At 41.3% G+C, this 11468-nt stretch overlaps 2 protein-coding genes across 3 annotated transcripts; both read right to left on the reverse strand.

The window, feature by feature from the left end:
* Positions 1-643: 643 nt before the first annotated feature.
* On the reverse strand, positions 644-5933 carry LOC115137872 (zinc finger protein 2-like). Its single transcript, XM_029674151.1, has 2 exons — positions 5698-5933; positions 644-1965 (listed from the first exon to the last, which is right to left on the reverse strand). The coding sequence occupies exons 1-2, from the start codon at positions 5861-5863 to the stop codon at positions 1121-1123; spliced, it is 1011 nt and encodes a 336-aa protein (XP_029530011.1). The 5' UTR covers positions 5864-5933; the 3' UTR covers positions 644-1120.
* A 240-nt stretch (positions 5934-6173) lies between these two features.
* LOC115137867 (zinc finger protein 836-like) lies at positions 6174-11468 on the reverse strand. 2 transcript variants are annotated; one of them, XM_029674146.2, is made up of 2 exons: positions 11173-11468; positions 6174-8204 (listed from the first exon to the last, which is right to left on the reverse strand). In XM_029674146.2, the coding sequence occupies exons 1-2, from the start codon at positions 11351-11353 to the stop codon at positions 7066-7068; spliced, it is 1320 nt and encodes a 439-aa protein (XP_029530006.2). In that variant the 5' UTR covers positions 11354-11468; the 3' UTR covers positions 6174-7065. The 2 variants fall into 2 exon arrangements, with proteins under 2 accessions (XP_029530006.2, XP_029530007.2); XM_029674147.2 differs by lacking the exon at positions 11173-11468 and adding an exon at positions 9273-11166.

An 11468-nucleotide genomic window follows, 5' to 3' on the forward strand; every position in this document is an offset into this window, starting at 1 on the left:
AAGAGGAATGTATAGTATTTTTAGTATAGCTGGACACGCTAGAAACTGAGGAGACACAGTCTGCTGATCCTAGATAATACACAAACAAAAGAATGCATTTAGCTAAGTGCAGGAACAGCAAGGGTTTTGTAATCTGCCGAAAGCAGATGTGGGCGTTACTGGTCTGAACAAACAAGACGCACGGATTGGAATGTAGACTCATTTTGCATGTGGGATGGGCTTATATGTAATATGTGGATAAATACTGGAGCCAGGGCGCTGGAAAAGGGGTGGGTCTCGCGGGGCTCTCCGGCTTCTGATACGGGAGTATTAAAAGTCTATCAATTGAATTCAAAGTTCTTGGTCGTGTCATGTTTGAACCGATTGGCCACTACACAATCTAGCCAGCAGATCATAAGTACAGCCAGTAGGCAATATGGATGGGGGACAAAATCTAGCCAGATATATATCGCAATATTTTCTTTGGACGATATTATATCGATACTCTGACTCCCAAGTATCGATTTGTAAAATAATTAATAAAGTACGTATATTTGTTTTGCTAGATGGCGTTAGCTAGTCGGCTGTAACAGCACCAAAACTCAAGTAGTTTTCGACCCATAGCTTCGTTCTCCATCTACTTTTTAAAAATGGTGAGCCAACATGTTTTCATCACTTTTTATTTCCATGATCAAAACACATTTTCTGATGCTCTCTCGTCTCTCTGCAGGAGACATATTGGGAGCGATATGTTTACGAAAATATCAAATAGCAGCAATAACATTGCAATATCGAATCGCAATTTCAGATCGTGAATGAGCAGCATGAGCAGCAACTGAATTGATGAGAAACTCTTGAGAAAATGGAAGGAGATATTTTTGGGGAATTGTATTTTGTGGCATCAACAACATCAGCCCGCCCCCTTCCTTTATCACCATGAGAGACATTCCTAATCAAACCATCAGATATTCCTGTTTCTAATGAAGAGAACTACAGACTTTGAACAGCGGACCTATGAATTTCCTTACAATCCTCTGTGCTGTTTGATCATTACCTCAATCATTCAAATCAAATCAAACTTTATTTACAGAATGTTTTCAACATTAAAATCGATCATAGATCTATATCAGTTCCTGCGTGGTTAGGTTCTGCCTGAGACCGAAACTTCCCCCGTGTGAGTCCGTATATGTGCAGTTAGGTGCTCCTTGCGAATGAAGCCTTTACCGCAGTCACCACAGCTAAATGGTTTCTCTCCTGTGTGAGTCAGTATGTGTCTCCTTAGGTCCCCTTTCTGATTGAAGCTTTTACAGCAAAAATTACAGCTGAATGGTTTCTCTCCTGTGTGAGTCAGGATATGCCTCCTTAGGTCCCCCTTCTGAATAAAGCTCTTCCCACAGTCACCACAGCTAAAAGGTTTCTCTCCTGTGTGAATCCTCATGTGCATGGACAGATTTCCTTTTTGTTTAAAGGTCTTGCCACAAAAGGGGCAGGTGTAGAGTTCCCCCATTGGTGGGATCAGATCCAATTGTGGGTTGGGATCCAATTGTGGGCTGCTGTCAAGTCCTACTGGGTTGCTGCATATGGCTGAACTGTGGCTGTAGGCATTCTTCTGATTATCTGGAGGGCCACAAGGAATGTTGAAACCCTTAAGGTGGGTCACAGTGCCAAAAGGTTCAGGATCTACTGGTTTAGAGTCACTCTCTCTGGTCTCCACAGTCTGGGTTTGGGGAAGAGTCAAGGACTGAAGTGGGTCCTGATCACATTCACTTTTCACACAGGAAGGAGTGAAATTGAACTCTATGATATCAGGATCCACCCCTTGGAGCTGCTCTTCCTCCTGACTGGTCCTGACTTCCTCCTGTTCCTCTTTAATCTGTTTGGTCTCTGGGTCCTTCTGTCCCAGACTGGGGCTCCACTCCTGCTCACAGTGCTGCTGCTCAGGGGGAACCTCCTCTTCAGAGTCAGCGAGAGAGAGCTGCAGGGAGTCTGGAGAGAAGGAGAGGAGGTGCAGACACTTGAATCATACATTTGAATTATATATTTCTAAGATCTAAACAGCCTAGACAGACTGTATCTCTTTAGATGTGCCTGAGTTCAGGTAGCTAGGGCCAGTTTCTAGACAGATATTGTATCTCAGTCTAGCAGTATAAAATTAACCCACTGTGTGAAGTATATACCGTCTGTGCCTGTTTGGCAATGCTTTTCCCACATTGGAGGGTATATCAGTGGTCAGTGCTGATAACAATGCTTAGTTTGCATTGTCAGTTGGTGCCAAGGAAATTATTCAATTCAATCATTAGATGCCCCCCCCCCCCTCCATCCAATTCAAAACCTAACACACACACAGACACAGACACACAGTACCAGTCAAAAGTTTGGACACACATACTCATTCAAAGTTACTTTTTATTTGTACTATTTTCTAGATTGTAGAGTGTTAGGAATTTTATGAATAATGACTAAACAATATCATTCCAGCCAGGTTGGAGAAGACCGGAAGTGTTTTTTTTTAAGTAAGCAGAAAGGGTCGTTAACCTATGGTTGAACCGACTCAACTTTGCTCTGGGATGTTTAGATATGGCAGAGTGTGTTTTCTTAGGTTTTCCATTAGCTGGAACTGTCTGCTGAATGGTGATGGATGAAGAAAGGGGAGGGAATAAACTATTGAACTGTTGGGAGAAAGAATATTTTATAACCTATGATGTCATAAACTGTTGTTCGTGGTTACATGTCAGCGCGCTCCGAGAATAAATACTATTATCTATTTTGAATAAGACTGGTCTCTGTCTATTTTATGTAAATAAGAATCTTACAAATTCTCATAAAATAGATTAAGTGAATTCAATTAATGAAAACATATTGGAATAATGAAATTACACTAACAGAGTAATAGTCAATACATCAAAACTAAGAAATAACACATATGGAATAATGTAGCAACCAAAAAAAGTGTTAAACAAATCCAAATATATTTTAGATTTCAAAAAGTAGCCACCCTTTGCCTTGATGACAGCTTTGCACACTCTTGGCATTCTCTCAACCAGCTTCATGAGGTAGTCACTTGGAATGCATTTCAAATAACAGGTGTTCCTTGTTAAAAGTGTATTTGTGGAATGTATTTCCTTCTTAATGAATTTGAGCCAATCAGTGGTGTTCTGACAAGGTAGAGGTGGTTACAGAAGATGGCCCTATTTTGTAAAATACCAAGTCCATACTGTGGCAAGAACAGCTCAAATAACCAAAGATCTTTTTTTCTCCGTAGGATATGAAGCCCATGTCGGGACTTGCCAGACAGTGACTCTAAAGTGAGTGACTCGTCAGTGCAGCCTAGCGAATCGCTGAGAGATATGTTCATTTGTCTCCCTAATTTGCATATTGGTGTGCTTTTTGGAGTGTTTTTTCCATGTCCAGATGTAATTTTGTCATTAGTCACTGCGCTCTGTAGAGTTCCTATTGTCTCATGTCAATTAACTCGTGACATTCCTGCATTACTTATATGAATTTAACCAACAAATACGATAGTCAGTTCAAAAAGCTTAAGGGTACACGACTGTGTACATATCTGGCTGTGTTGGAAAAATCACTACATATCCCAACGAGCCGGTGGATCTCAAAAGTGAACTTGGATCCGCGTTAAGTAGCAATTATGTCCTTCGACACCGTTGTCTTACGACAGATATCTCAAACCAGTCATGACTATTCAATCAAACAAACCCGAATGTCTTATTGTATAACTAGCAAAGGAGTTTTGAAGATGAATGTGCAGTATTTATGAAGTTTGGCAATGAGGACGAAAACTAGCATAGTTCAGCTAGCCAGCTAGTTTAGCCGGGGACACCTGGGGAAAACAACCTTGGGACAGGATATAGCTGGGCGCACTAAGCTAATTCAGGAGCGATTGTAGTTTTTATGCCCTGATATCAGGGGCTGGCGTCGAAATGTTCGCTAAAAAGAATTATAGAAAAACAAATAAATCAGATGACTTATATTTAAGGTGAAGAAATAGATATAAAATCCCGAAATCAGCTGTAACTGTCAATAAATAGTCAAACAAAGCTAAAAAAAAAAAACGGTGTTTGGATGAATCCTGAATATGAATGGTGAAGTCGCTTCCGGACACCTCTATTAGCAATTACTTCAACTATCAATAAGGTAGAGCTACCTCAATCCCTCTCGTCGTTGTGTAGACTACATTTTCTCTCATGTGGTTTCATATGATCTGTGTGTGTATCCGCCTCTGTCTCTGCCCGGAAAGAATAGGCACCGTGGATTATGGTCTTTGTAGTTAATTACCACGTTTCTGCACTGAACAAGATCAGAGATGAAGAGGCAAATTAAGAGGATTTACTCCGTCCAAAAGTTGTCCACAAAAATAAGAACACGGAGTGAGGAATTTTTGTTTTGAGGTCAATGAGAGTGTCGAATTCGGTCAACAAATTGAATTGCTATTTTGATACGTGACTTTTATTTGATCTAAAATAAGTTTCGTCATGGTGCTGTTGTTACAAATGCAATGATGTAGGTGGACAGCAACTGCAGACTATCTGCCCTCTCATTGGCTAGAACGAGCCCACCTGATCTCGCCTCCTCCCGCCTGCCTTCCATCTTTGAGGACATGTATTTCCATTGTTAGAGCATTCACCCGACTGTCTTGTCAATATAATAGATAATCTTCGACAAGGTTGAACATTTGAGTCATGAAAACTACAACTTCCAATCAGCTAAGCGTTCCACATAGGTCGTGACTTAATTTCTCTCCTGAATGATTTGATTTCTCTCTAGAGAAATGGCACGTTGAGCTCGCACAAAAAAACGGAACTAAATTAAATTCAAATAATTGAACCGAAGTCAGTCAATTAGTTGTTTAATAACAGGGGTAAAACCTTTTTTTTTTTTGTTAATAGCTCACCACTACTTTAATTTATTTTTCAAGAAAATGTTTGTTTTAATAAAATAACAATTTGGAGAACAAAAATCATTGTGGCATTTAATATATTGCAGTAAAATGTAAATAAGTTGAATCTCAAGAGAAGATGTTTAATGTTTAAAAGGTTTCATGTTCTCCACTTAGAAGATTGTCTGGATCATATAGGCCAGGACCATATCCAAAACAACTAAACAATACACTGAATTACTAAATGTTCAGACATTTAGATTGAAATGTAACGTCTTTCTCAGAGAGGATGGAAACTCGAGTCGCAAAAATGTAAGGGGGCTGCAGCACTCCTACTTCGCCCGGCTATGCCAGAGGCCACCAAAATAAAGCTCATTCAGAAAACATGTTTAACCAGGAAGGCATGGCTGGTTCCTTTTTCTATTTGGCTGGCTAATCAACATACACGGAGTAGAATTTGGTGTTTTCACAGAATTCTAGTAATTACTACACGTGCTTAATTAAGTCCATTTTTTTGTTGAGCCCACAACTTTACGCTGTGTCCTTAGAACTGGGCATCTGGCTCGCGCCCAGTGTTGTGCCGAAAAGCCACCCCCTTCCCGTGAACGGGCACGCACTCAATTCTTCATTGCTGCGATTGCTCGCTAGGATTCTGGCAGAGGGAGCTTTCGGCACAACACCAGGAGGCAGCCCAGCTCCAAAACGAATGCAATCAACTTTCAGCCGATGCAAACACAGGCGTCCGGGCGGGATTAATCGAACCCCCTCAATGTTTATCGCTCATTAGGGGACGAAGCAAGCTATCGGTAGATCCACATACGAACCTATTCTACATAGTTTTATGTCCGGTGTGATCCGCAGCAGGCTCCGTAGACGATTATTCTCCTCCTGGTATTCCACTACCATTTTCTCTACTTCCCCGAAAATCTCCACTGCAGCCGCAGTTAAACGATCATTTAAAAACACACTCAACAACTGTAGTTTATACATTTTCAGTCGAATGAGAGTTGCGTAGCTTATTCAGATCTTTCAGTGGGTATTTCTTTACTCCAATTCTACTTCCGTGTTTTAGTCAAGGAATCTTCAAAAATCCGTTGTTCTATTGGCTGGCGAACCCAGAAACATACAACAGCGCCACCAGCTGGATGGGAGTTGAATACTGTGCAAAGCAGCCTACATAATCAATGATTCATCAGGAGTCGACTGTTAATCATTACTCTACACAGCATTACATCAATAATCATGAATGAGCAGCATTATGTCAAAATTGACGAGAAATACTTTTGGACAAATGCAAGGAGACCTTTTCTGGAATTTTATTTCATTTCATGTATCGATAACATGTGTCTGACTATCTCATCACCCTGAGAGACATTCTGAGTCAAACAACCAGATATTCCTATTTGGAATGATATAAAAACATGATAGAGACGTTGTCCATGCCTTTATATCTTCAAGGCTGGACTACTGCAACGTAGTACATCCAGAACAGCCCTGCCAGAATCCTGATGAGAGGAAACACCATCACATCCCTCCCATCCTGGCTCCCCGTCTCAACACCATCACATCCCTCCCATCCTGGCTCCCCATCTCAACACCATCACATCACTCCCATCCTGGCATCTCTGTACTGGCTCCCCATCTCAACACCATCACATCACCTCCACCCTGGCATCTCTGTACTGGCTCCCCGTCTCAACACCATCACATCCCTCCCATCCTGGCTCCCCATCTCAACACCATCACATCCCTCCCATCCTGGCTCCCCATCTCAACACCATCACATCACCTCCACCCTGGCATCTCTGTACTGGCTCCCCGTCTCATTCCAGATTATATTCAAAACCCTCCTGCTGACTTTCCAGTGTATTCATGGTAATATCCCTCCTTGTCCATGTCCCTTGTAGCATCATCTGTGTTCTTTATGTCAGTTGCCCTGTGTAATTGTGTCCATTAATATATATTTTGGGGGTTTTCATTTTATACACTTAGAGATTATTATTTTATAACTAAAATCGCTTTACAAATGTAATCAATTATTATTATTATTATTATTATTATTATTACAGCAGACCTGTACATTTCCTACAATACTCTGTACGGTTTGATCATTACCTTGTCATTCAAATCAAATCAAACTTTATTTACATACACTGTTTTACAACATTAAGTCCATGGTACAGTATATGTATTTATCTGAGACCCACAATATGAATGGTCTGGGGTTGCTTTCCTTTCCTACGAGTGTTGTCCACATCCTGTCTTTTTATTCCCATCTTGTGACTGAAGATTTTCTTTCTTCTGTCTGTTTTTCTCTCTTTGTGGATATTGTCCATATGCTTCAGCAGATGAGTCTTCCGAGTGAATCTTTTACCACAGACTGAGCAGCCATGTTGTTTTTCTCCTGTGTGAGTCTGTCTATGTTCGGATAGGTGCTCCTTGCGATTGAAGCTTTTCCCACAGTCACCACAGCTAAAAGGTTTCTCTCCTCTGTGAATGCGTATATGTCTGGTTAAGTGCTCCTTGCGATTGAAGCTTTTCCAACAGTCACCACAGCAAAATGGTTTCTCTCCTGTGTGAATACTCATGTGTCTGGACAGATGTCCTTTTTGTTTGAAGGTCTTCCCACAAAAGGGGCAGGTGCAGGGTTTACCACCATGACAGAGTTGGACATGGGCCTTCAGTTTACAGGTGGAGTTGTAGAGTTTTTTGCAGAAGAGGCATTCACTGGGTCTCTTCCTGGTGTGAGTCACATGCCTCTGCAGGTCAGCTTTCAGTGCAAATGTTTCACCACAGTCACGGCAGTGGTGAGTTTTTCTAGATGTGCTGGGTTTGAAACACTGTTTCTCCATTGGTGGGTTGAGACACAACAGTGGGTTGGGATCCAATAGTGGGCTGCTGTCAAGTCCTACTGGGTCGCTGCTTATGGCTGAGCTGAGGATGAAAGCATTGTTTTGATTATCTGTAGGGTCACACAGATTGTTGAGATCCTTTAGGCGGGTCACAGTGGCGTAAGGTTTGAGATTCACTGGTCTAAAGTCTCTCTCTCTGTTCTCCACAGTCTGGGTTTGGGGAAGAGTCAGGGGCTGAGGTGGGTCCTCCTGATCACATTCACCTTTCACACAGGAAGGAGTAAATATAAAGTCTTTAGTATCAAAGAGCCCTTGAAGCTGCTCTTCCTCCTGACTGGTCCTGACTTCCTCCTGTTCCTCTTTAATCAGTGTGGTCTCTGGGTCCTCCTGCCCCAGACTGGGGCTCCACTCCTGCTCACAGTGCTGCTGCTCAGGGGGAACCTGCTCTTCAGAGACAGAGAGAGAGAGCTGCAGGGAGTCTGGAGGGAAGGAGAGGAGGGTCAGAGGTCATCGATAAAGCCTTTAGACATCATTGTTGGGGTAATTTCAAAAGGTGAACTGAAATTCAAATTCTATGATTGTAAGACTATAATCTATTTTCAATTACTTCCTTATAATGTGAAGAGAAGAAGCTATTTAGTAAAAAAAGAAGACGTTTGAATTGGTTCAATAACGTGTGTTATTGTGGGTTTATAACCTGCTGTGTCCAGTCTGTTTGTGACTTGAATACTCAGTTATATAATGGTAAAATGATTGTGGCATGGCTCTGCATTACGGTGGATAATATCCCATTGTTCCGGAGCTACAGCACCTGCCTGTACAACCAAGAGTGAACAATAAACTAGATGCTCCAGACGTTGTCACTGTCATGTAAATGTGTTTCCACTTTGGATATTGGTTTCATATTTGGATTTCCCTTGTCAATCTCTCTTTGACGAGAGATCCTAGGATGATGAAAGTGATATGTCTAGAATCAGAAGATGGTAGAGAGCATGCTACACCCTTTGTTTTTGAGTTAAGTTCTGTTTTCATAAAGTGACTTTACATTGGTTTCAAATGGGGGAATGTATGCGCTCTAGGCTAAGGGACCGTCTTAAAAGTGCCATCTGCAGAACCTGGTCTTTACAGAAAAAACAAATGTTTGTCTTAATCACAGGAGGTTGATGGCATTGGGGAAGACGGGCTCGTGGTAATGACTGCAGCAGAATACGTGGAATGGTATCACATACATCAACTACATGGTTTCCATGTGTTTAATGACATTCCATTCGCTCAGTTCCGGCCATTATCATGAGCTGTCCTCCCCTTAGCAGCCTCCTGTGGTCTCAATTGAATGATCTTGAGATCATAAACCAATTTTATGTTGTTTTTCCCCACAACAATTACATTATGAAATTTGATCTTGTTTATTTTTTATGGATTTGTGTAAAAAATATGAGGTCAAAAAATATGAATACACCCATTCTTCTAACTTGGATACAATCTATTGTAGCCACTTGCATTACGTAGAGAGATAACAATCACTTGGAGCAAGGTCACTGATGTACCTAATCCATGAAACATCCATTAGAATTCCTCATTTAAGGGCCTCCCGAGTGGCGCATTGGTCTAAGGCACTGCATCGCAGTGATTCTGGGTTCGTGCTCTGTTGCAGCCGGCCGCGACCAGGAGGCCCATGGGGTGGTGCACAATTGGTCCAGCGTCGTCCGGGTTAGGCCGGTAGGGATGTCCTTGTCTCGTCGCGCACTAGTGACTCCTGTGGCGGGCCGGACGCAGTGCACGCTGACCAGGTCACCAGGTGTACGTACGGTGTTTCCTCCGACACATTGGTGTGGCTGGCTTCCTGGTTGGATGGGCATTGTGTCAAGAAGCAGTTGGATTGGTTGGGTTGTGTTTCGGAGGACGCATGGCTCTCGACCCTCACCTCTCCCGAGTCCGTACGGGAGTTGCAGCGATGAGACAAGACTGTTACTACCAATTGGATACCACAAAATTGGGGAGAAAAAAGGGGTAAAAAAATAAATAATCCTAATTTAAAGTTATTTGCTGATTAGCTGATTTTAAATGAATATTTCGGAAAAAAATGTAATAGCTTTAATATACACATGTGCAAAAATATCTACTGACAAATACTGTTCTCTACTTTGGCAAAATTCCTTGTTTGAATTCCTTCTAACATGAATTTAAGATATTTAGCTCTAAAACTTTTAGAGATCCCGCTTTGGAATTTTGACATGCCTGTAGAGTACATCATGTACAACAATCTATAGAACATTTTGCCAAACAAGATATTTTCAATATTCATGGGGGGGGGGTCATCTCATTCTAGACACATTCCGTTGGACTCAGAGAGCCATTGACAAGAGAACTCAGGATTAAAATGGGTTGCTAGGTAGCCTACAAGCAAGCTAGCTAATAGCTCAAAATATAACTTTACAGTAAAATCAGAGATGTAAGGGGAAATATAATAATCTTTGGTAAAACCACAACAGAATTATTGCTACATTCAAGTCTTTTGATATTGTGAAACTATTGTGCTTATTGTTGTAAATGGAATTACTGTGAATAAAAAATTAAATAATCAAATCACTTCCTGCTTTTAGTGACGCAGACAATGTTTTTATCCATGCAAGGAAAAAGTAAACAATGACGTGTGTGTTTGAATAGTGATCACTGAATCCCTAAAAACAGTGTATTCTTAATAGTGATGGGAAACCGAGGCTTTCTAAAGGCTTCGGGACTTTCACCAAATTGTTCCGGAAAACAATGAATTGCTCACGAGCTTCATTACCTGTTCACAACAGTGGAGGCTGATAGGAGGCGTTGTAGGAGGACTGGCTCATTGTAATGGCTGGAATATAATCTATTTAACGGAGTCAAACATGTGGTTTCCATATGTTGGCTTTGTTCAATACCGGTCCATATATTCCATTCCAGCCACTACAACGCCTCCTATCAGCCTCCTCTGGTTCACAATGCACATTAATAACATCTGCTTGTCAGCAATGAATAACAGCGTCTAATTATGAGATGTTTTTTTTCTCAAAATGTTTCCTTCAAAACTCCATAGCTCAGTGGTAAGTCGTTGGCTTTAGTAGCTCATGAATCAGTTGGAAAAGCAGGTTCAATGTTTACATTATGCTTCCCTTTCATGTCTTCAAAAAGCATCCTATGTAATGCCATGGATTCAGTTAAGACAGAAGAAGCTTATACTATACTAAATAAAATACTTGAAAAACAGTACATAGTGTGATTTCGCATAGATTATTTAGTACGGTGTCCAGTAGAGGTATTTAAAAGCAGCTTGGAATCGAAAAAAAATCGCACCGTTTGAAAAAGCACGTGATCAAACGCATCGGTACACTGCTTTGCGGTTTTGACGCATGCCTCGATGCTCCGGTATCAAACGTACAGCACACATTATGAATTGAGTAGAACTGAACGCACCAGTTCGACATAGTTGTAACTCTGGTGTAATGAGCTCCGGTGTGATCCCCAGCAGTCTCCGTAGCCGATCATTCTCCTCCTGGTACTCCACTACCGTTTTCTCAACTGCCCCAAAAATATCCACAGCAGCCGCCGTTAAACGCTCATTTAAAAACACACGAAACAACTGTAGTTTAAACATTTTCAGTCGAATGACAGTTAGGTATTCAATTCAGTCAGTAAACCTTTACTCCACACAAGCTTGAATGCAAAATCAAAACAAAGACTTCTATGATACAAGCAAGAATAATGAAGTA

Source organism: Oncorhynchus nerka, linkage group LG12, assembly GCF_034236695.1.
Source record: "Oncorhynchus nerka isolate Pitt River linkage group LG12, Oner_Uvic_2.0, whole genome shotgun sequence".
Taxonomy (NCBI): Eukaryota; Metazoa; Chordata; class Actinopteri; order Salmoniformes; family Salmonidae; genus Oncorhynchus; species Oncorhynchus nerka.